Genomic DNA, 26618 nt, shown 5'->3' with positions numbered 1-26618 from the left:
GAATGAGAATTAAAGGGCATGGCTTTTCTGGGATCCACCATGGATTCAAACCAGCACATTCAATACACTTCAGACTTTTAACTCATAAAAATAAATATCTTGGGTCTAAGCTCTAAGCATCTGATCTTATGATTGTAAAGGCAAATATTCTGTGATTTTTCATTTTAATTACTGCATGATCATTTGATTTCATAAAAACAGCATTAAATAGTTTTTTGAGGTGTTTTACCATCATGATATGTTTTACTCTGTTCTTTACATTATTTGTATTTGTTTAGTCATGGTTATGATTCAAGGGATGTTTTCATCTTTTTAATTGTACAGAGTACTCCCACATTGTAAAACATTCAAACCATGTTTGTAACGTGACTTCCACGTTACATTGGAATTCCACGTTGCATTGATTCGTTTTCCCTATAAATATTTCAGTATAATCTTTAAAATATAAAGCTTCTTTTTAAAAACAGTCACATTCCCCTACCATTTTTATATATGTCAAATTAACAATAATTGCCTCCTATCTCAAAATACCAAGTCAGTATTTCCAGTTGCCTGATGCATATCTTTTTGTTTGTTTGTTTGTTTGTTTTTTACTGTTTACTTACATCAAACTCCAAATAAAGTGCAAACATTGAATTTGGCTAATTTGACTCTTAAATTTCTTTTTTCTTTTTTTTTTAATTGAGATGAAATTTGAACATTAATCATTTTAAGGTATGTAGTCTAGCGGTATTAAGCATAGTCACATGTTGTATAACCAACAGCTTTCTATAATTTCAAAACTTTTTCATAACAACCCATACCCATGAAGTAATCATACCCTAATCTCCCCTTCCTGTGTTAACCTCTAATCTGCTTTTCTGTCTATAAATTTGCCTATTCTGGGTATATCATATAAAAGGAATCATGCGATATATGACCATTTTTTGCCTAACTTTTTTTACATGGAATAATGTGTTGAGATTCATCCAAATTTTAGCAGTATCCATACTTTATTCCTTTATTTATGGCTGGATAATATTCCATTGTATGTATGCACAATTTGTTTATCCATTCATAGATTGATGGGCATTGGGGTTATTTCCAACTTTTGAATATTATGAATAAGGTTGCTATAAACATTTGTAAACAGGTGTCTGTGTTGACATATACTTTCTTTTCTCTTTGATATATTCTTAGGAATCTAATTGCTGGGTCACATGGTAATTTACATTCAACTTTCTGAGGTATCGCCAAACTGTTTTCCATAGCAGCTGCACCATTTTAACATTCCCATTAGCAATGTACCAGGTTCCAGTTTCTTCACTTCCTTACCAGTACTCTACCTCCCCTCTTTTGAAAAATAAAAAATAAAGCCATTGTAATGGGTGTGAGGTTGTATCTCATTTTTTAATTACATTTTCTTAATGACCAGTGATGTTGAACCTCATTTCATGTGCATGTTGGCTATTTGTGTATCCTTTTTGGAGAGACTTCTATTTAAGTCCTTTGACCATTTTAAGATTGGGTGGTGTGGTAGTTAGGTTCAGGTGTCAACTTGGCCAGGTGAACATGCCTAGTTCTGTTGCTATGGACATGATCATTGGATCATGGTATGTGAACCTCATCTGTTGCTCGTTACATCTGCAGTTGGCTAAGAGGCATGCCTGCTGTAATGAATGATGTTTGATTTAATTGGCTAGTGCTTAAATGAGAGAGCTCAACATAGCACAGCCCAGCATACCTCATCTCAGCACTTGCAACTCAGCCCAGGCCTTTAGAGATGCAGAAAGAAATTACCCCAGGGAAAGTTGTTGGAACCTAGAGGCCTGGAGAGAAGGCCAGCAGAGATTGCATCACCTGTGCTTTCCCACATAAGGGAGAAACTCAGTAGAAAGTTAGCTGCCTTTCCTCTGAAGAACTATACGTTAACTAAATAAATCTCCTTTTATTGAAAGCCATCTCTGGTGTGATGCATTCCGGCAGCTAGCAAATTAGAACAGGTTGTTTGGCTTTGTTCTTGAGTTGTAAGAGCATTTTTTTAATATATTCTGGATATGAAACCCTTATTACATATATGATTTGTAAATGCTTCCTCTCTGTCAGTTGTTTTTTACATTCTTGTTCGACTCCTTTGATGCACAAAAGTTTTGTTCCAGTTTTTTCTTTTATTGCTCATGCTTTCAGTGTTTTACTTAAGAATCCATTGCCAAATCCAGTGCGTGTACATATTCATACATAATACACTATTATATATATTCCTAATATATCATTTATAATATATTTAGTTTATGAAAATGATAAACTAAATCTTAGAAATTAAATCTTAGACAGAAAAAATTAAAATAGATGTCATTGGATTAATGATGAAACCAAATAGTGGTGAGTATCTTGCAACTAGAAACAAGCAAAGAGACCGTGAATTAGAGTACAAATGTTCCCCAATAGAAATCTCAGAATGAGCTGGGTTTAGGAATAAGAGCTAGGACTATGTCTCTGTTTATAAGAATAGATAAATCATTGAAGATACCAGCGATCTCTAAAATCGTATTTTATCTTTTTCCTTCCTCTCTCTCTCTCTTTTTTTCATCAGGGATCCCCATCAAGAGCATTAAAATTCAATGTAAAAATGTTACGGACACAATCCTAATACATGTATATTCATAGCTTAGATATATATTTTACTGTTAATTCATATCTTAAGGCATTTGATACACGCAGGTCAGGTTTCATTCATACTTAAATCCTTATTTCATATTTTCTACTTGATAATTTTCTGATATTTTTACCAACTTGTCTGATTAAAGGAAATCTGTTTTTATCTTGAAATGTGGCTGGGAAATATAGCTCATTCATGGAGTGTTAATCCATTTTCTTTTTTTTTTTTCATGGGCAGGCATCAGGAATTGAACCTGGGTCTCCGGCCTGGCAGGCGAGAACTCTGCCTCCTGAGCCACCCTGGCCCGCCCCCATTTTCTTTTGGGACATGAATTTTTGTTTACATTATCAATCTTGTACTTTCTTAGAAGATGTATTTTTTTAAACTACCCGTCCTTTTTATGAAGCTTAGTTCAGTTAAAACTAGGTGATTTATTTAATTAACTCACTCACTTTGTAAACATTAAAACTGAAAGTGAACGAATAAGTGAAGGCACTAATGTCAGCCCTTCTATATTATGAATACCTTCATGATAACCAAAATTCTGTAGTGAGATGTGATCATCTGACGTTTAGGCCCAGAATGAGTTTCATTGGCATATTAATTTCATTAAATCTTTAATTACTTCATTAGGTCTAAAAGTAGATGTAAATAGAAGTTCAAATACCAGTTAATTAAGTTGAATTCCAGGAACCCATAAACTCAACTTTGGAAATTAGTGTTCTAGAGGACCAGGCTATAATATTAAACCCGAGATTATAGCTCTACTAAATAAGTGAGGAATCTAACATGGTGGCCTTCTAGTGTGTGTCTGGTGAACCAGAGAGATACATTGAACTGTTTGGCCCATGTTGATGACTATGGAACTTTTTCAACCTGAAGGAAAGCCTGCTCTCATCCCTGGGTTTTTATTAATTACTCCACACGTGAATTTCATATCAGAAATTGCAGTCATTTTTCATGAAGCAGGCAAAACTGAGCAATGAATTTCACAAGTGTCAAGGAAGTATAAATCAGCATACTAGTACTCCTTATTTTGGATTAGGATATAAACTGAAAAGCTTAAAGGAACCATCCTCTTAAAGAGATGTTTGGTAGAAACATAAAAAGTTAGAATGGACATAACCCCTAAGATTCGAAAAAGGGTCAAAGGAGAAGGAGTTATAACAGAGAAGATAGGATTTAGCAAATGAGTATGACTGCTGAATCACATTGATATTTCTTTTAGTCTCCAGTGTCTTGGAGTAGCTAGAAGGAAAAACTTAAAAAAAACTATGCAGCTGTAACCCATACCAAACTCTGAAATCTGTTCTATAACTACTTGTTACAGTGTATTTTGAAATTTATTGCTTTTTTTGTAGATATGTTATATTTCACAATAAAAAGTGTTTTTTTTAAGATATGTTTGGAAGGAAAAAAATAGTCAAATTCATTGATTGCTGGCAACTAACATGCATCCTGAGATGTGTTAAGACAGTAGTAGAAAGTAGTGGCAATCTAGAAAGCACATGTATTGTTTTTTGTTTGTTTAAACTTTGTATTTTGAAATAATTTTAAACTTACAGGAAATTTTCAAAAAATACTACAGAGAACTACAATATACTTCCTACTCAAATATGCATATTTACCCAATTTTAACATTTTGCCACATTTATTGTATCATTCTATGTATGTATCTGCCTAAACATTTGTGAGTAGATTGCATAAATCATGCTAATGTGGGAGATTTTTTAACATTATTATTGTGAAATGTAAAATGCAAAAGTGATAAATTTCAAGGAACGGTTTAACAAGTATTTATAGAGCAAATTTCAAAGTATGGTGTTATAGGTTACAGTTTGACAATTTCAGGTATTTCCTTCTAGCTGTTCCAATACACTAGAAACTAACAAGAAATATGATTCAGTAGGCTTACTCATTTGTTAAATCCTGTCTTCTCTGTTGTAACTTCTCCCTCTCATTTGATCCTACTCCCAATCTTCTGGGATAATTGGCAAATGACTAGTCTAACTTCCTACGTGCATTGTTTTTGAGTGGCGTTTGTCACTCAACTCCATCTTGATTATTGCTGTAAAAGAATATGCCATGTTTTCTGTTTCTACCACCACTACAACTCTGGCTCAGGAAAAGCAGGAAATCCAAATTTTTATGTGTAGTTTCCTGACATTGAAATAATGGAACAAATCCACTTTTTAAATAAATACTGAAAAGACCATACAGATATCTGTAGGCCAAGTTTCACTCTGGGGCTTCCAGTATATAACTTACAATTTAGATCAGAATAATAGTAATATAGCATGAAAGGTAAGATGGCCGGATAGCTCACTTTCACATCATTTTGTACTTAATTTAAGGTTAAAATGTCTCCTTGGTTTTTTTTTTCTGTAAGATACGATAAAGACCAGAATTGCTGACATAGCATTTGTCCTTGTAATGAAAAGGCAGCTTTGAAATGATGGTTATGTAAGATTAGAAATTCGGTTTTATTTGTAGGTTATTGGAAATTGACTTTTCCTTAATTAAACAATTATTTACTGAACACATGCTGTGTGCCAGGCCTTCTGCTAGGTAGGCACTGACGATTCTGAATAAGACCAGTACAAAGACATATTTGTCTGGCAAGGGTAGGGAAGAGGCAGTAGTCTTGAAAGCTATAAGCTGTAGAACAGTGTGCTATTTATATTGTATTAAGGAATTAATTTTTTTTAATAAACCAAGACAACAAGAAAAATGCCTATAGAAGAGTTAACCTTTCTAAGTCTATGTCAGCCCAGGATACAGAACATAGGGAATTGGGGGTGGGGGGGGCGATGGGTACATTTCCAGCAGAATTAATGTACATCTAAGATATAAATGTACAGTGTGTTTCAGGAAAAGTAAGTAGTGCAGTGTGATAGTATATAATACACGTAAATCTACAAGGATAAAATTGAGGCTAGATCAACCATACTTTTCTTTTATGCTTTAAAACATTTTTAAGTTTTTTTTTAGATTTGAAAAACCATTGAGGAAATCCCTTTAAACAAGGGAGTACATGATCAATCAGATTTTTATTTTAGATCTGTGTAACATCACCTCAAAGCCTCTCTGTCCAATAGAACTACAGTACAAACCATATATATGATTTAAAATGTTCTGTTAGCCACCTTTAAGAAGGAAAAATGAACAGGCAAAATTAATTTTAATATACTTTAATTAAACCATTGTGCCCATATTATTATCATTTTAGCAAATAATTAAATATCATTTTAGAGAATTTTGGTAATTCTCACATTTTAGCATAAAAACTCACGTTTTATATTTTTTCACACTAAATCTTCTAAATCTAGTGTGTATTTTACATTTATATAGCACATCTCAGTTCAGACTAGCCATGTTTAAAGTGCTCAGTAGCCACATTTAGCTGATGACTACCTTATTTGACGTCGTATCTCTAGAGCCCACACTACAGAATATTAAAGGTGATTTGGAATGCGATTCAGAGAGGAAGAGTGTGTTGACTAGTCCCAGGGAAAAATGCTGAGAGACTGAACAAAACTAATGGCAGAGGTTTTATAGACAAGTAATCGGCCTTTTTAAGAATGGTATCATACTGTAAGTAGTCTAATACAGCATGTTTTTTTCACTCAGCTTTAGCTTTTGACAGTTCTTCCACGTTGGTATGGGTAGCTGTAGTTTCTGTAACTTTATTGCTGTATAACTTCCCATTGCAAAAATATTTCTGTCCATTTTCCTGTTGGTTCCCTCTTCCTATATTTTAGTATTACAAGCTGTGCTGCTATGAGCATTTTTATACATGTCTTTTGGCCCATATGAGCACATATTTCTCTTAGATCTTGATACAGGCATATCTCGCTTCATTGTGCTTCTCTGATACTGCGTTTTTAGTTTTTAGTTTTTTACAGATTGAAGGTTCGTGGTAACCCTGTGTTGAGCAAGTCCCTCAGCGCTATTTTTCCAATAGCGCATATGCACACTTCATGTCTCTGTCACATTTTGGTAATTCTCACAATATTTTGCACTTTTTCATTATGATTATATCTGTTACAGTGACCTGTGATCAGTGAGCTTTGATGTTACTATTGTAATTGTCTTGGTGCCTCATGAATCACATCCATATAAGACACACAACTTAATCAATACATGTGTGTGTTCTGAATGCTCCACTTACCAGCCATTCCCCATCTCTACCTCTCCTCAGCCGCCCTATTCCCTCAGATACAACAATATTGAAATTACGCCATAATCCTACAAAGGCCTCTTTAGTGTTCACGTGAAAGGAAGAGTCATTGTATGTGGCAGAGGTCATTGTCACAGCCACCCCAATCTTGAGCACCACACCACCCTGATTAAATCAGTTAGCAGTCATCAACATCTAGGCAAGATTCCAACAGCAAAAAGATTACCACTTGCTGAAGGCTCAGGTGACAGTTAGCATTTTTTAACAATAAATTGGTTTTTAATTAAGGTACTACATTGGTTTTTTTAGGCATAATGTTGTTCGACACTTCATAGACTATAGTATAGCATAAACATAACTTTTATTTGTACTGGGATATTAAAAATTTCATGTGACTATCTTTATTGTATTATAGGCCTTATTACAGCAGTCTAGAACCAATCCACAATATCTTTGAGGTCTATACAGGTAGATATTAATCCTTTATGACAGTATGTTAATTGCAAATATTTTTACCTAGTTTTTGGCTTGTTTTACTTTCATATGGTCACTTGATTTTTAAAAAATCTTCCCTTCCACAAGGCCCACAGATTTTCTTTTATATTGTCTTTCATTTTTGTTTTTAAGACTTGCTTTTTACATTTAAGTCTGTAGCCTATCTGGACCATTTATTAAATAATCCTTCCTTATATTAGTTATCTATTCCTGCATAGCACATTGCCACAAGCTTAGCAATTTAAAACAGCAGACATATCTCACAGTTTCTCTGTAGGTCAGAAATCCGGAGTGGCTTAGCTGAGTGGTCATGGCTTAGGGTCCCCCCATGAGATTGCAGGCAGGCTGTTGGCTGGACTGTAGTTTTCTCAAAGCTCAAACTGAGAGGATCCCTCTCCTAGCTCACTTACCTGGTTCTTGGCAGGCTTCAGATGATCTCTTCAGTCTTGTTCATGTGATTGCTGGCAGTCATCTCTGTTCCTCATCATAAGAGTCTCTTTATAGGTTGCTTTAGTAACCTCCCAAGATGGCAGCTGGCTTTCCCCAGAGTGGGTGATTCAAGAGAAAGAAAGTCAGAGTTGCAGTCTTTTATAACCTATTCTTAGAAATGTCATCCCATTCCTTCTACCATATTCTGTTTACCAGAAGCAAGTCATTAAATCCAGTACACACTCAACAAGAGGGTACTTAAGCTCCCCTCTCTTGAGGGGGACATTATCACAGAATTTGTGGGCATAGCCTTAAAACTACCACACTGCTTTCATATTTCCCCATATACATTAGTCAATTTCTGGCCTCTGTTCTGTTCTATTGGTTTAATTTGTGTTTCCCATTTGACTGTGGGTATATGCCCAAGATTCATTTCCTGGCCTTCGGTTTTCGTTCTTTATATTAGTACACATTTATTCTGTCTGAGAAAGTATCCATTCTTCTATTTTTCACCTATTACTTCTTTACAGAAGACCCCAAACTATGTGTTGGACATTACCTCAGACTCATCTGAAGCCAGATTTCTTTTTGTATATTTCTTTTTCTTGGAAAAAAAATTCCCTTCATTGTCATTATGATTCTCGTAATGGCCTACCAGATTTAAGACCGTAGAATAATCCAGGGAAGGCATTATATCAGTGTTCAGCAATACAGGCTTGGATATCGTACCTGGGTTGTATTTTGTCTGCCGTTTCCTAGGTGTGTGTAACCTTGAGCGGACAAAGTCCATATACTCTTGGAGTTTACTTTTCAGTGAAGGAAAACAGACAAACAAGTACTATGTCAGACAATGTTAATTACTTTGGAAGAAAAATAGAGCAGCATAAATAAAGGGAATAGGTAATGTGTGGTGGGAGCACTGTTGTTTTATACAGAATGGAAAGGAAAGGCCTCTGAGAGGTCATATTAGAATGGAGAGCTAAGGACGTGAGAGAGTAAACAATTCTAAGCAAAAAAGAAGGAATAGCCAGTTCCGAGGCCCTGAGGTAGAGAGTTTAGGAATGGCAAAGAGACCATTTTATGTAGACCACATTAGGCGAGGGAAGAAAAGTAGCAACATAACGTCAAAAATATTGAGGGAGGAGAGGACCATTAATTAGACCGTTGTATGAGCTTTGGTTTTTATTCAGACAGTGCTCAGAAGTCATGGAGAGTTCTGAGCAGATAATAAAATTTTTCTGCCTTTTTTTTTTAAACATCTTTTTTATTGTGAAGTGTAACATATACACAAAAAAGCGATAAATTTCAAAGTAAATTTTAGCAAGTAATTTTAGGACAAATGTCAAAGTATGGTATGAACTACAGTTCTACCAATCAGATATTTCTTCTAGCTGCTCTAAGACGCTGAAGACTAAAAAGAAATATCAGTGGTCATGCTCAGTTTGTTAAATCTGATCTTCTCTGTTACAACTCCTCCTTCTCCTTTGATCCTTCTCCCAGTCTTTTGGGATATTTGGGCAATGACCATTCTATCCTCTTCATGTTGAAAAGGGGTGTTGGCATTATGGGGTAGGGGGATGCAACTGGTTGATGCTCTAGGAGAAACTGGTAACCCTGGATTTCAGGGTTTATCTGGCCTAGGAACCATCTGGAGGTTATAGGGTTCTGAAAAATAAACTTATTGAGTGAAATTTTTATAGATTCTCAGAGCCCTGGATATTCTTTAGGATTTACAGACATACTGTTGGTTGGGGCTTGGCACATACCTCATACCATGGCAATTAGCAATATCTAGCTGAAGCTTGTGTAAGAGTAACCTCCAGAATAACCTCTCCACTCTATTTGAAATCTTTTACCCACTAATACCTTGTTTTGTTACATTTCTTTCCTCCCTTTTGGTCTGGTAGGCATTGTCGACCCCATGGTGCCAGGGCCAGGCTCATGCCTGGGAGTTGTCCCACATTGCCAGGGAATCATGTCCCATATAGTAGGAGGGTAAAGATTTTACTTTCTACCTTAACATTTTTAAAAGACCACCTTGGCTGGACAATAGATTGTAGCTGGGGCCAAGACAGAAGCACGAGGATCAATAAGAAGGCTACTGGCACATAATCTGAGCAAGCAGTGGTGGTTTAGATCATGATGTTTTGATAACATCATGGTGGTAAGTAGTGGTCAGATTCCAAATATATTTTGAAAGCAGAACCATCAGTAGTAGCTGAAAGATTGAGCTCTTTGTCACTGCAGTGTATCTGGATTTTTTTGGTTGATTGATTTGTTTCGTAGGAAATTTAGAAGGTACATAAAAAAAAAAAAGAATTTTACTTTATTTTCCATTAAGATTAATTAATTAATTAATCAGAATTTTAACAATGGTTAGAATTCTGATGCAAAGCATTTCTTATTTTTGTTCTGTGCATAGATGTAGACGCATGTACAAACTTTATATGTAATGAACATTTAACATTTGTTAAATATTTCCCCAACATTTTAATGGCTGCACAGCCCTCCAGGTATGATAAATTATAGTTTAATGGATTCTCTATCAACATTTAGGATGCTTCCAGTTTTTTTTCTGTTACAGGTATCACTTGAAAGGACATTGTTATTCATGTTCAGGAAAACAAATTTCTACATATTTTTTGAAACCCAGAAGTACCCACAAATGAGGCCATCCAAGCTCATGAAGGAACATCTCTTCAATGTTTACTGCCTCTTGGCTTTATAGCTTCACCTTGCATTCCAAAAAAATAATAAAATACCTCCAGGTTACCCCTTTTGATTTTAATACTAATAAATAAGTCTCTCCCTGAATTTCATACTAATACTTAGTAGGTATACTGGGGCATGAACAAATGAATTATTATAAGAACTGGTATATTAATTTCTATATTATATCCAGAGAAAATAAAATTTGTTGAGAGATACAAATAAATTTTTAAATGTTTTTCACATCTAGGCTTAATTTGTGGTTAAGAATTTCTGATTATCATTGAACCAATTTTTTTAAATAAACATTCTATTTAGAGTTTTACTGGCCCATATTTTGGGTAATAGTAATACTTTTCCTTTTCTTTTGTCTCACTTTGTATAGATTACTTCTATCTTTGCTTTTGCCACCTGTGGAGGTTTTAAGGGTAAAACAGAAATACTAGTGACTTGTCCTAAAATTGGTGTAAATAAAACTGTTTCAGCCACTTTTGGTTATCCATTCAGGTGAGTTGTTTGTTTTTATGGTTTGTCAACTTATTTACTCATTAAGATTTCCAGCAATATACTGATCATGGAAGATAGGAAATTTTTTATTGCATGCCTATTTGTAAGTAATCAGTGCTACTCAAACTGTGATTCACAGACTAATACCTGTCTACAAACTGTTTTACTGGTCTGCAATTAATTAAGTACCAAAAGTGAGAGTAAGCATTTAGAAACCTTTTGTAGCAATTTGGCATTATTTTGACTTTTTTGTTGTACTAACCAGCAGCAGATTGGAAATTAAAAAACAAAACAAGCTCTGTCACCTTAATGTGAGAAGCCCTGAAATAGAAGCAAACGTAACTTAGGAAAATCCAGATTTTTCATGTTTTTGCAGTTACCAAATAATATATTGTTTTATATTTTTGAGGCACATTTATATAAAATAAAGAGTCCCTATATTTCTTTCGTTAGCATAAAACCTTATTCTTTTACTCTTACACTAAAATGAATTTTTTTTGCGAAGTCTTTATTCATTGAGAAGTTTATTGACTGTGTCCTGTGTTTAAGCCAGGGTATGAGTCTTCTTCCATTTACTAACTGCCTTACATGACCTCTCTATGACTTAATTTTTCTGCCCAATAAATGTAAATATTATATTTGAAGAATTGTTTTGATAATTCAAATAAAATCTTATGTAAAAGATATGCAAATAGTAAGCGCTCGTTAACCATCAATGCCTTTCCATCTTCCATCCCTTTCCGCTGAGGTGTTCCTGTACAGGGAACTGTTTACCAGCATCGTTAGTCGTAAGAACCTTTACCATTTCTGAATGGGGAAAATTAAAGGCAATGTGAAGCTAACAGCTAATTAATCCAAGGTTAAAATGTGATTCATTGTTATAATGTGCTCCCTTGCTGCTAGTCCCAGACTACCTCCTAGAATGGATGTCATGTCTCAGTTTGTAAGCACTTTGGTTTAAACCATCCTGATCTAATTTTTATTGCAGGAAGATAGTATCTTGGTGTATGGAAGTTTTTAATTCAGTCTATATTCAGTCATAAAAAAATATAATTTAGGTACATTTGTTATGCAAATTTCAGTTTACTTGAATGTTTCAATTTTACTTTTTACAAGAAAGAAAATTTTTTTATATATATTTAGAGAATATTTTTTGAAATGTCATTCAATATCCTGCATCTATATGTCTACCTAAGTATTTTAGGCTTTCTCCTCTGTTGGGAGAGTCTAGAAATTCATAAATTTATTTGAGTCTCTTTTTAAATAGGTTGAATCAGGTGTCATTTCAGTCATCTCCAGCAAACGTGTGTGAAGTAAATTGGAAAAGTCTTGTCCTTATAGGAGATTACTCTTCTTCTGCACAATTTTATGTTACATTTGCAGTCTTTGTTTTTCTATACTGCACTGCTGCTCTTCTCCTTTATGTTGGTTACATGAACCTATATCGGGATAGTCGAAAACTTCCCATGATTGTAAGTAAACACCTTATTTCTTTTTATATAAAAATAATTTCAGCCAAGTATTTAAGTCGTTTTAATTTAAATATGATTTTCTTTGCACTGGAAATCAGAATTTTTGTCATATGCCAGTTCAACATATTTCAACTTCTATTTACCATGAGATTGAACTTTCCTGTTGTCATGATTAACTCAATTCTTTTTGCCTTTTTGCAGCACTTTTTCTGTTCTCAAGCAAAAGTTAGTTTGGTTAGGTTTTTTTTTTTTTAAACTGTATTTTAACCTGAGGGGAAAACTCAAATATGTGATAAGAAAGGATATTAGGTTAAAATTAGTGGAAAATTATTTAAATAGAATTTCTACTTTGATTTGAAGAATTTGCTGACCATACCAGTACTCTCGTAACTATACACTTACTTGTAACCTTTTTTCTCTTTCTCCAAAGATACCCTTTATGCTTCTGCAATGCCTTAGTGAGCTTAATGGTCTATATTAAGAATCAATAAACTGCGGCTTACAGGACAGATCTGGCTTTCTATCTTTAAAATAAAGTGTTTTTGGAACACAGCCATACCCATTCATTTACATACTGTATAAAGTTGCTTTCATGCTACAATGGCAGAGATTAAGTAGTTGTGATAGAAAATTTTTAAATGTTTACCATCTGGCCTTTTACTGAAAAAGTTTGCCAAACCTAAACTCTTTCATTTTAAATCCGAACCAAATTATTCCTGTATTCAGCAATAGTGGCATCCATGAGGTAATTGTGAATCTTTGAGATTCCAACAAAGGATTTGGATTTGAAGTTTCGACACCTTTCTTGGCTTCAGAGTTTACCAATCTAGACATATAAATAATCTTCACGATTTAGTAGAATCTGCCCCAGATTGTGTGATGGCAAACCCAGAGTTAAGCCATGGTTTTAAGCTAAACCTCCACTGTGAAATTATAACTACAGAATTAACGTTAGTGCCATTGATTTGAAAGGAGAATGGAAGGTGTTCTGGAAATACTCGTCTTTTATGTCTATGAAAACACAGGTCTGCTAAATATTAGTGCAGTTACTTTAAAGCGAAAGCCCTTTAACTGAAGGAATTGTCAAATAAGATGTTTTATTTATTTACTTGTTTTTAATTTTTGCTGCCTGGATCATAAGAATGCAAATGGTAAGTATAGAATAAAAGTTTTTAAAAATATTGAGATTTGTTTAGTTTTTTTGTCTCAGATGTAATCTAAATCAGTTGTTTTCATCAGCTATTTCTTGGCTATTCGGTGGCTTTCAAAAAGATAGACACCAATTGTTTTTATCTAGAATGCTTATTCATCAGGTATTACATATTAGGAATCTGTGCCTTCTGCAGACTTTCAAGACTTATTTAAAAGGAAACTAGGGTGATCATAAAGATGTTCTATTTTAACATTTTCCATACCTAATTCTAAATGAAGATTTATTTCTTGTTACTTTGTCATTCTCACAAATTTTTAAATTAAATCTAGCAATGCACCCTTTATTTCATATATTTTATCCAATGAAATTTTAAACTACCATGCTTCTTAAAGCAGAATTCAGGTTTATTTTTGTAGAGTGTTTTTCAAAATAAAACTATAAAACTGATCTAGTTGCATCATTCAGAAAATCAAAAATAATTATCTACATCATAATGATCAGTTATGGTCATGGTTACATAGAGAGTTAGTGCAGAATTAGTTCCTTGGGTGGTTTTTGTTTTCGTTTGAAATATAATAGGTGTTGACTGTAAACAAACAAGCTTCTAAATTAAATTTTGAATTCAATTTTTAATTTAACTGTATAAATGTAAAAAAATATTTTTTTTAGATATCCAAAATTTTAAATACAGCCCAATATAACATTGATTTTTCAGTACTCTTTGTTCATGAGGACTGGTATTTGACAGTATTCTTAATTTTACACTGAGGTATGTCCAGGAATATTTTGATTGTAAAATTTTAAATCTACTTTAATTCTTATTTTAAGTAATACATAGCACTTTCGATTTAGTAGTAGAAACTCCATGATTTTAAGCGAAGTGAAAAAGCAGAAATTCAAAATGAAAGCAATTAAAAATAGGGCCTTCTAAATCCTAAAAAGTCTGTTATGAAATATGTCCTAATTTATTGGTTGGAGCAAGGCTGCCATAGGCAGCTGCAGGTTGTACACTATACAACTCCAAGTAGCACTGATAACTTGGAATGCAGTATGTATGGAGTTGTGCAACTGTAAGTCCTTAGAGTAGGACAAAGACTATCTTCAGAGACCAGTTTTCCCCACTTTCCTTCCCCCTAGGATTACTTTGTGCATCATATTCAGAAAAGTACCTGCTTTTGAAATGTAAGAATGTTATGTCTTAACCCATCAGCGAAGTATGTTTAAAAAGCACAGTCAGACTAGATACAAAAACTCAAAAATGGACAGCACAATAATACCTAATTGTAAAGTAATCATGTTAAAACACTGAATGAAGCTGCATCCGAGCTATAGGTTTTTGTTTTGTTTTGTTTTGTTTTGTTTTGTTTTGTTCTTACTATTATTACTTTTAGTTTTTTTCTCTATATTAACATTCTATATCTTTTTCGGTTATATTGCTAGTTCTTCTAAACCGATGCAAATGTACTAAGAAACGATGATCATGCATCTATGTGATGATGTTAAGAATTACTGATTGCATATGTAGAATGGTATGATTTCTAAAAAAAATGGACAGCACAATACTACCTAATTGTAATGTAATTATGTTAAAACACTGAATGAAGCTGCATCTGAGCTATAGTTTTTTTTCTTATATATTTTTGTATTTTTTATTTTTATTTTTATTTTTTCTCTATATTATCATTTTATTTCTTTTTCTTTTGTCTTGCTATTTCTTTTTCTAAATCAATGCATATGTACTAAGAAATGATGATCATACATCTATGTGATGATATTAAGAATTACTGATTGCGTATGTAGAATGGAATGATTTCTAAATGTTGTGTTAGTTAATTTTTTTTAATTAATTAAAAAAAAAAGCACAGTCAGTAAAAGAAACAAATTGTGTTTTTGTTTTTTTGTTATTATTGGTTTTGGTTTTTTTTGTTTTTTTTTTAACATGGGCGGGCACCAGGAATCGAACCCGGATCTCCGGCATGGCAGGCGAGAACTCTACCTGCTGAGCCACCATAGCCTGCCCCAAATTGTGTTTTTATTAAGGTTTTGCATGGATTAACTGAAAGTTAAGGACATTTGACATATATTTTGGTCAAAGCTATGAATTTTATCCCAGAGAGAGCTCATTTATCATATGATAACCTTGTACTATTATCAGTTTTCCAAAAGGCACTGTATTTCTAGCAAGTGTTTAGAAAATGTCCTCCTTCAGCAAAAAAAGAGCAGCAGCAGTAAAGGGTAGAATTCCTATACTGGAAAAAAATTTTAAGCTGTGGTGTTCCTATTCTTTTCTCTTTGATTTATATTTTTTTAAGAAAACCCGTAGTGGAGGACAGCTCAAATGCATATAAATACCCCATGTTTACAAAATTATTTTTGTACTTTGTTAGACTGCCATGAAAGAACAATTCCTGTAGAATTAGTTTTGGTCCTCTAATCAGAAGGCATTTACTAAATACTAGTCTTGACTAGGTGGGGAATCTTTGTAGCTATAGTTTCTGTATCTCATAAGAGAGAGTTCACTAGTATTTATCTTAAGTAAATGACCAAAAGCTGGCTGGCAAAAGTAATTTAAAACTAATCTTGCTTATTTCAGATGCACTTCTATGATAGGCTCCAAAACCCATTTCTTAGTTTAAAGAGATTTTTGCTGCAGATGTGTAAGATGCCATGCCTTGAATGTACTTGTATGTTCAGAGTATGAGGCATCATTCCCATTTTGATCATTAATTTGAGGGAAGATTAAACAAGGTGATTTTTCTTAATTTGAAGGAAAATCAAACAGAGGACTTAATATATTACGTAAATATGCATATCTAAAGTTTTAGTTATGTCTTTGTAACTGTTACTAGTTTACAAAATTTTAGTCCCCCAACAGATTAGATTAAGGAAAGTAAATTGTATTTTTTCCTCTGCAGCTTGTTAGTTTAATAAGAAGGTATTTGAGATGTTAAAATGTTCATTCCTATTTTCAGAAATTTAATAACGAAGGATTTAGTAGAAAGTTTTACCTTGAGGGAAAGTATATATATATTTTTCTTAATATAATGAAATTCTTGAAGTTTATGATTATGAGTTTAACAAGAGACAAGTCAGTCTGGTTATGCCTTTTTCGCCTTTTCATTAACTGTCTCGTGGAGAATTAGAGTTAACTGATGTTAGTTAATGTTTTGCCAGAATAGCATGAAAAAGCAGAAGGGCAAAGGAGTTGAGAGTATATGCAAGGGATTATAATGAAAGAACTTGAAATATAAACTGGGTAAGGAAGGAAATGAAGACATAAATGAAGTTAAGAAGACAGTAGAAAGTTAGTAGGGTCAGAGCTTAGATCTTAGAGGGGTCAAAGGATTTGGGAGGTTGAGGTGAGTGTGGGAGTGAGTTGGACAGATGTTGATGATTGGAGAGCAGAATAACTGAAACAGGTTTTGAAGGAATGCTGTTATGCTGTTAATGACAAAGTCTAAGGTGTGATCCTGGAAATGAGTGGCTGAAGTAAAATTATGGTAAAGGCTGTGTAAAATTTTGGTTTCTAGTACAAAATCAACTCCCAAGGGGCTGATTGAATCTCATTTATGTTGAATCTTTGACATTGGGCTAGTAATAGTGAACAGCAAATGATTACTATGGTGACTGTGACCTTTTGTTATAAAGTATATCATGAAGGCCATTTCTCAACACCATAGAGTTAGATGTAATCTCAATTCCTTCATCATGGATTTGAAATTTAGTGTTTTTAAATTTATTCTTCATTATTAACTCGTAATTATTTTTACTTAGGACTTCGTTGTTACTCTTGTTGCCACTTTTTTGTGGTTGGTGAGCACTTCAGCCTGGGCTAAGGCTCTTACAGATATTAAAATAGCTACTGGTCACAGTCTTGTTGCGGAACTTTCTCCTTGTACCAAGCATCCAGGATTGACATGTTATTTTGGCTCTGTCACTAGTATGGGATCCTTAAATGTGTCTGTGGTATGTATACGTTATTTCTAAAAAATTTATTTCACTTAGAAAAACCTTATTCATTGAGTGTAATAACTTTTAATAATCTCTAGATGAATATATTGGCTTTTATTTTTATTAAGAGCTATCAAAATCCTAGTGACCATATAGTGTTTGCCTTTATAAAAGTGAAGAAGAGCTTGTTAAGTAAATTATTACTTGTAACAGGTTTGAACATGATCGGGATTTAGTCTTATTTTTCATTAAAATTGATCTGCAGGACTTTTACCTGAAGGCAATGATAGTAGTCACTAACACATTAAGACTATGTGCCAGGCATTGTGCTAAGGACTTCACATTCATAACTTGTTTAAATCACCCTACCATCCTAAGAGGAATGTGAAAGGTAGTATTAGTGGCTTCATTTTACACTGCGAGAAAATATGTGGCCGAGAAGTTAATATACCCAGGATGATAAAACTAGTAAACGGCAAGCTAAGGTTTGAACCCAAATTTGACTTTAGAGCCTACTTTACAAGTGTATGAAGGTAATACTATTATAGTTTAAGTAACCCCATAAAATTTAGTTAATACATATAAAGCATTAAATATTACTTAGTTTGCTATTTTTGCCAAAATGTAATTTTATTATTAAATATACGTATTTCAAGAAAAAACATATACTGTCATTAATACTGAGTTTGTTAGGTTTAGGGAGGTCTCATCTTTTCAAGAAAATACCTTTTTTCAGTGGATGAAGTCAGTATGACCTTGTAAAACTGTTTCCCATTTTTGTTTCATGAGTTTATAATTTTAAAGTTTTTTGGTTTTTTTGCATTTATATAGACAGTGATTTGAGTTGAACAGTTTCAGAAATGTTTGGTATACAAATATACACAAAGCATTTATTCTTCAGTAGTACTTTCACAAGCTTCTTATCCCACTCTTCATAAATCACTATTATTTTTAGATTATAAAGGACACTATTAAAATAGGGTAGCTTCAGTTTATTCATCTCGAAGACTTTCATATTGTCAGATTTATATCTGGGAAAATTAATTTCTTTTAGGTTAACTAATGTGAGATGTGAGATAAAGTTCCTTTGTGACTCCTTTTCTCTCCTGTCTATAGGGAGTAAGGAGAGCGATACTGGGGTGGGGAAGGAGGGAAATAGGAAAAGGTCTACAGGACAGTTTATATCTTTTAAAATGGAGATAAGTAAAAGTCCTCAAGTGAAGGAAACATGGATTTCTGTTGTTACTCTTTACCCTGAAGCACTCAAGTTAAATACAGAGTAATACAAGGAAGGTTTTAGTTGGTTTCCTCATATCTATCTAATCCCACCTTTTTGGTAATAATGAGCACGCGAAAGTAAGTTTGTTTTAGTCCAGATTTTATATGTTAATGATTTTTTAGAGGTTTAGCTTTATTTTGTTGGGACTAAATCATCATAAATCCAAATTCAATACATTGAAAAATAGTCTTCCCTTTCTGTGCCACTTTCTATATAGTGTATAGATAGATTAAAGTATAAACTTTAAATGCAATAATGCATTACTGTCGGGCTATGAATTTTTAAGTAGATACAGGTTTTCATATTTATTTTTTTCTTTCATAGATCTTTGGCTTTCTGAATATGATACTTTGGGGAGGAAATGCTTGGTTTGTATACAAGGAGACCAGCTTACACAGTTCATCAAATACATCTGCCCATGGTCAGGGAGGTATTCCACCTCCTGCTGGAATGTAATTAAACAGAGAAATGCACTGTGTGAAATATATGACCTGTTGCCAACATCTTGAGAAGCATTGTTTGTTTCTAATAAAAGTAACGGCTTTTTAAATAAATTGGTAGGTTTAAAATTTTGCTGCTTTTTTACATAAAGCCTGTGCCTTTCCTAGAGATTTGAGATGTAAATATATTCTCACATATAAATTTGAAAGTTCAGGGGCCTATTATGGGATGATACACATTTTTAAATGAATGATAATTTCTTCACTAAGTTGTTTGCCTTCCAAAAGAGTTTACACCTTAAGCCTTAACATATATATTTACTCAGAAAAGAGTTATATTGTAATATTATAGTAGGAACAAAATCTTTATTTGAAATATACACTACTGTAAGTTTGTACAGATCATATACTTATGATCTTTGTTTAGGAAGCCTTTAATTACATAAATCATATTTAGAAATAAATGTAATTAGTTCAAATTTTATATCAGAACGTTGTTCAAATGTTATGAAAGATTTTTAATTCCAAAGACTGGGTGTATGTTTTATTTCTGTTTTTCTAAATGACCTGTAGTACTTAATAGTTGTGCTAAAATTGTTTTGAGAGCAGGAATTTGAAAATTTCGAATAGATGTGTAATTTAGTAATTCTGTCATGTGAGGTGTAAGCTTTCATTATGCTGGTTAATAGGCTAGCTATATAAGTAGAAAGAACACAGCTCAACTAGATATTTTGATATGTATGGGCATTACTTTTAGTGATAATTGTCTGCTCTCTTTTGTTACTCATGCTACTTAAGCTCAGGCTGTCTAGTCTCCTTTGAAATCTACCTTTTTTGGCAGATGCCACTCAGAGGGTTAAAAAAAATTAGGATTACCTTTTACTTTCGAAACATTTAATATTTACAGTCAATGAAGTCACTATTTCGAGTTTAGCATGATATTGTGAAAATAAATGTTAATCAGATTTCAGTTTCTTAGTGTTCATTCTTATTTCACAAATGGATAATTAAGGAATTATGCATTATAAACAAAAGTACCTAAGTGACCTATATAATGAGTGTACAGTCTCTGCACACACATTTGAGTATATTCTGAATACACGGCTTATTCACATGCTGCTTCCTAAACTTTTTGTTGTACTGGGATCCAGATTTCCTGTTCTTACAACATGATTGTTTATATGTGAAGCACACTTGCTATTGCCTTATTTTTGTTGCTTTTTGTTCATGACAAGAATTGTCAGTATGAGAATGTATATCTTTTATGCAACCAACTTAATAAAGAAGTTGAAAGAAACAGTGCACTGATTGCTATATTACAAAGAAACCATCTTAAATGAATGAGCAATGTAAAATGGACTGAATATCACAGTAGTTATTTTTAAATGTTTGGCAAGGAAAAAAACACAAAAAAAGCTTTGGGAGTCCTTGTTATATCTTTTTTTCTTTCAGTCTCATTTTTTTAAAAAATTAGAACTTTCAGGTCAAGTTTTCCTGATAAACATTTTCTGATTGACTATCCAACTAAGCAACAAAGATTTCTGATTGAGAGTGTATACCCTGGAGCCATACTGCCTGAATTTGAATCTTGACTTCACCACTTAACTAGCTAGTTAGCTCACCTTAGGCAAACTTAAGCCCTGTATTCCTCAATGTCCTTTTTGGAAAAATGGGAATAATAAAAGTACTGACTTCAAAGAGTGTTTATGAGAATGAAGTTAGTTAATAAGACTCCTTAGAAGAATAGACACTCTATAAATGTTAGCTATGATTACTGACTTTGTAGAGCATTTAATGCAAAGATTCTTAACCTGGAATACATGAGGTGCTGGAGTGGGGTGGGGCGGTGGGGGTAGAGGGGCTGGTCTTGGATGGAGGGACAGGACAAACTTGAGGACAGGACAAACTTCCATGAGTCTCCCTTTATACTCCTCAAAAAGTCCTAGATGTTTTGGTGTGCTTATTTTTCTACTGATGATAGATGTTTTATGACATTAAAAAATAATAGGTGTTGAGACTAGAATAGATTTGGAAAGGAGTCAAGGTCTAATGTCTTTTCACTCCCTGCTTTTGATTCAACGTCATAGGGTTAAGCAGTTTTATAGAATAATTTCTAGGACAGAAGTAATAAAGGCTCTGACTTACTAGTTGATAGGTGGTAGGGAATTATTTAGGGACAGATCAACTCACTACTGATGTTTTTGTGAATTGCAATCACTTGGATAAAGATACTTAGTTTTTAACCTACTATAAATGTTAAGGGCAGTATTGCTTGTTACGTTTTTTTTATGCCTCAGAATTAATTTTTAAATTGTTATTTCAGATAAACGGAAAAGTATAGTAAGGAAATAATGTATTTAGGCATAATTCTTCACCACAAGATTAAACAATGTTAACATTTTGCTTTATTTGGGTCGTATTTTTTTAGAGAGTTTAAGCCTTTTCCTTATTGAGTTCCAGTTACATTTAGCATTGAAATAAGTAATCTTACAAAATGTGTGAGAGCTTCTCTAAGACACAAAAAACTAAAAGTGAAACTGTCGGAATGTGAGATACGTTTTTCAGTTGTAACTTAGGTATTAGAAATTTGCTCAGCAAAGTTCTTGTTCCTACTGTATCTCTCACCAGCAATGTTTAAGTCTTCTTTTTGCCCCATATTATTGCCAATTCTTGATGTTACTGGACTCTTACCAGACTGATGGGTTTGAAAGAGTTGATGGGTTTTTCTCTAATTGCTGTTGAGAGTGATGATCCTTTTCTATTGTCCAGTTAGGTTTTCCCTGTTCGTATTCTTTGCCAATTTTTCTTTTATGATGTTTGACTATTTTTCTTTTGAATTGAGGTGCTCTTTATATATAGTGGATTCTAAGCCTTTGACACTAATAAAGGTCTTCACCTTGTCCATGGCTTGTATTTTCGCTTTAAGATTTTTGTCATACAAAACTTTTTTATTTCGAAACTGATTTGTCTGTATTTCCTCATTGTGCTTTTTCCATCTTAAATGCTTCCAAAAACATACATTCACCCAAGTTCTCTTCTGAGTACATGAGTTTTATTTTTTTATTTTTAGGTCTGTAAGCCATCAGGAATACATTGAGGGTAGAGATCTAATTTTATTGTTTTCAGTATTCATACCCAGTTTTCCTTCCCTTTATTTAAAAGTTCATCTTTTGTTCACCTCTTTCATATGTCAAGTTCCCATGTTATTTGTAGCTCTTTCTATATGTACCATATCTAGTCCTACACCCTTTAATTGGGTGTGCACCCTTTGTTACATGTAGCTAGCTATACAGTAAGAATTGTCATATGACAGGATGAGTACCAGAACACTATCATTGTCATTCACCCTTATCTTGACTATTCTTGACCTTTTATTCCTTTGTTTTAACTTTTTTATTTATTTATTTTTGTGGGGGGTGGGGTGCGTGGGCTGGGAATCAGACCTGGTCTCCGACATGACACGCAAGCATTCTAGCACTGAACACTCCTTTGACTTTTTTTTTTTTTGGCATGGGCAGGCACCAGGAAATGAACCCAGGTCTCCAACTTGGCAGGCTAGAGCTCTGCCACTAAGCCACCATCGCACTGCCGTTTGTTTGACTTTAAGATAAGCTTTTCAAGTTTCTAAAAACCTTTGTGGGATTTTAATCAAAAGAAATTGCTTTGAATATATAGCTCAATTTAAGGAGAACTGTCATATACATAATACAAAGACTTTATTTATGAACATAGTATTGTCTCTCCACTTACATCTTTATGCCCTTCAATAAAGTTTTATAATTTCTACATAAAGATTTAGATTTAAACCTATGTCTTAAAGACTTTGTGGCTCTTGTACATAGTAATGTTTAAGTTGTATTCTAAATTAATTGTAACTGTAATTATTGCTGTTGTATAGGACTTCGTCCAGTTTTTATTTGTTGATCTTCTATCAGGCAACCTCTCATTAATTTTATAATTTGTAGACTCCTAATTTTTATGTGGATAATTTTATTATCTGCAAGTAATGGTTTTGTTTCTTCATTTTGTTTGGAAATTAGACCTTTTTTCTTCTATTATCTTTCTCTATTATCTTTCAGACAGATAAATAGAAAAGGCTTATCAGTTTAATTAAACTGACAAAATAAGATGATAGTATTGTATATTATAATATTTCCATATAGAGTTTCCTGTGTGAAACTCCTGTACAGTTTGATTTAATTTTACTTGTACAAAATAACATTTACAAGTGATACCTTGTTAGTCTTAATTTTAAGGACCATAGTGAAAGTTTTTTAAATAGCCTATTGAGGAATAAGTGATAAAGCTCCACATATTTAAAGTATACAGTTTACTAAGTCTTAATAGGTATATTACACACAGCTGTGAAACTGACACTACATTAAGATATCAGTCACCTCCAAAATTTACCTCATGCCCTTTGGTAATCCCTCTCATCTCTGCCATTTCCCCCTTCTTCCTAGAAAACAGTTCTTTCTGTTAATTTGCATTTTCTACAGTTTTATATAAATGGATTCATGCAGTAGGCTCTTTTAGTTGGGCTTCTTTTACTCAGCATAGTTATTTTGAAGTTCATCTGTGTTGTGTATATCAATAATTCATTCCTTTTTTAATGCTGAGTACTATTCCATTGTATGGATATATCACACTTTGTTTATACCTTCACCTATTGAAGAATATTTGGGCTGTTTCCAATTTGGGGTTAATACAAATAAAACTGCTGTGAAAATTCATATGAAAGTCTTTGTATGAATATATTCTTTCTGATGTCTTGGGTAAATACCTAGGAGTATGTCACTGAATCATGTAGTAGAAATATGTTCAGCTTTTTAAGGAACTGCCAAAGCGGTTGTGCCATTTACTTTCCTACCTGCAGTGTATGAGAGTCCAGTTCACAACTTATAACACTTGTGGTTATACTCGTTTAATTTTAACCAATCTAATAGTTAAGTAGTAATAACTAATTGTGATTCCAGTTTGCATGCCTTTAGTGGCTAAGCTGAGAAGCTTTTCATATGCTAATCTGGCACTTTTATATCTTTGGTGAAGTGTCTGTTCAGGTCTCTTGGCCAAATTTTATTGGGCTTTTATTATTGACTTTTGAGAGCTCTTTATTTATTGTGTGTTCATTTTGAGTAATGGTGGTGGTGGTATGAAATATTTGTATGAGCAAAGATAACAAATATTTTCTCCTTTTTTTCCTGAAAGTTTTATAATTTAAAACATTTAGGACTGGTCCATTTTAAGTTTATTTTTATATATTGCATAAGGTATTGATCAAATTTTAAATGTTTGTTTTGTTTTGTACAGGATCTCCAATTGCTCTAATACTATTTGTTGAAAAGGCTATCCTTTCTCTCCTGAATTACCTTTGTCTCACTGTTAAAAATTAGTTGACGGTATATACGTGGGTCAGTTTCTGAATGCATTCTGTTCAGTGTGTTGTGAACAGACAATACATACTGTTTGTGTATCTTGATACCAGTATCACACCATCTTGATTTATATGGTTTTAAAAGAATGCTTAGCATTACACAGTTTTAGCTCTGCAACTTTGTTCATTTACAAATTGTTTTGGGTATTAGAGATCTTTTGTTTCTACATGAATTTTTTAATCAACCTATTCAATCCCTACAAAACGTGCTTGAATTTTTGTTGGAATTGTCATGGATCTATAGATCAATTGGCATCATAACAATATTGAGTCTTCCAATTCAAGGATATGATTCTCCATTTATATAAATCTTTAATTTCAGCATGTTTTGTAGTTTTCAGTGTACAAGTTCTATATGTCTTTTGTCAAATTTATCCTTAAGTAGATAATATTTTGATGCTATTGAAAATAATATTCATTTCAACTTCAAATTATACATGCTAATATATAGAAATACATTTTGCTTTTGTATATTAATCTTATATACTTGAACCTTGCTAAATTCACTATTCTGGTAGATAGAACTATGTTATTTGTTTTCCCTTCAAGGTATATTTTGATTCTCTGTCACAACCTGATGGTCTGATTGGTATTACCCATGGTCATAATCCTAGGAGATCAAATGACATTCATTATTGGTTCTGCTAAAGTTTGGTCCCTAGATGGAAAGATCACTTCCAAATGGACCATACTTTTAAGGATCACTCTCTTAGAGAGGAAAATGCTCAATTTGAATCAAAATGCTCATAGCCTGTGGAAATAAGAGAGAACATCATTCACATTTCCAGCCAACAGACTGTTGTACTGATTCTTGTAATAAATTCTTCTTTGCTTATGTCATCTATAATAGAATAGATTAGAAATGAAAATTATTTTCACTGTAATTTGACAATGCACCTGAATACTGTTGCCTGGGAGTTTATTCAGAAAGAGAACAGCAAGATCAGCATTAGGAAAATCTAAGAGGTACCATTTTAAAAACTCTTCACAGTCCAATTAACTACTGTGTTTTCCAGGAGAGGTTTCATTATTGCTTAATAGCAAATAATAGATTAAACTCCTCCCACACTGCCTGTCATATAATAGATGTCCAATCAATTTGAGTGAATGAATGAACTCCCTCTAAGTGAACAAAAGATCAGGTATTCCTTTTCTGAATTTTTTTCTGACCTGGACCACCCACCCATCTTTCCAGTTCTTCCATTCTGATAATTCCCACCGCATCTGCTCTTTATCTTCTAAAGATCTGTTGGTCAGTCACTTTATTCTCTCTCCCAATTTCTTCCCTACCTTAGGTACTCCACATGAAAATATTCTTGCTTCTTTGCCTGGAAAAAGCCCGACCATAGTTATCATCTTTCTCTGTTCCTGAATTAAGGCTGCTCAACATTGCTGGGAAAAAAATCATTTAGCTGTGCAGATTGGTACTACTATAAATGTTTGTAATTTTGCTGGCTCTCCCTTACCAGCCATTCCTAGGCAACTCTCAACCATTCATTTTTTCTTCACCATTTATATTAGTTTTCTGAGGCTAATGTAACAAATTTGGTGGCTTAAAACAAAAGAAGTGTGTACTCTGAATGGTTTTGGAAGCCAGATGTACAAAATCTGTTTTATTGTTGTGAAATAAAAATGTCATCAGAATTGATTTCTTGCTTTGCTCAGATTCTGAGAATTTTAGCCTCTCTGACTTGTGATCACATGTCTCCAGTCTGTGCCTCCATCTTCACATCACCTCCTTTGTGTCTGTGTGAAATCTCTCTCTGCCTCTGTCATGTATGGATTCTTCTCACAGTATTTAGAATCGACTGATATAATCCAAGATAATCTCCCTATCTCAGAATCCTTAATCACAATTGCAGACCCTTTTTCCAAATAAGATAACATTTTCAAATTTTAGGGATTAAGACATATCTTTCAGTGACCATTAT

General features: G+C 33.3%; 1 protein-coding gene across 1 annotated transcript in view; it reads left to right on the top strand.

The window, feature by feature from the left end:
* The window catches only part of SYPL1 (synaptophysin like 1), a 34798-nt gene extending 14248 nt beyond the window's left edge, over nucleotides 1-20550 (top strand). Inside the window, exons 3-6 of the mRNA XM_077163259.1 lie at nucleotides 10837-10958; nucleotides 12226-12430; nucleotides 17358-17549; nucleotides 19138-20550. Coding sequence (XP_077019374.1) covers nucleotides 10837-10958; nucleotides 12226-12430; nucleotides 17358-17549; nucleotides 19138-19269 — 651 coding nt within the window. The 3' untranslated portion in view covers nucleotides 19270-20550. The remainder of the gene's footprint in view (nucleotides 1-10836; nucleotides 10959-12225; nucleotides 12431-17357; nucleotides 17550-19137) is intronic.
* Nucleotides 20551-26618: the final 6068 nt, after the last annotated feature.

Source organism: Tamandua tetradactyla, chromosome 1, assembly GCF_023851605.1.
Source record: "Tamandua tetradactyla isolate mTamTet1 chromosome 1, mTamTet1.pri, whole genome shotgun sequence".
NCBI lineage: Eukaryota > Metazoa > Chordata > Mammalia > Pilosa > Myrmecophagidae > Tamandua > Tamandua tetradactyla.
Note: the sequence above shows the minus strand (reverse complement) of the source record. Positions and strands in the feature narration are given on the sequence as shown.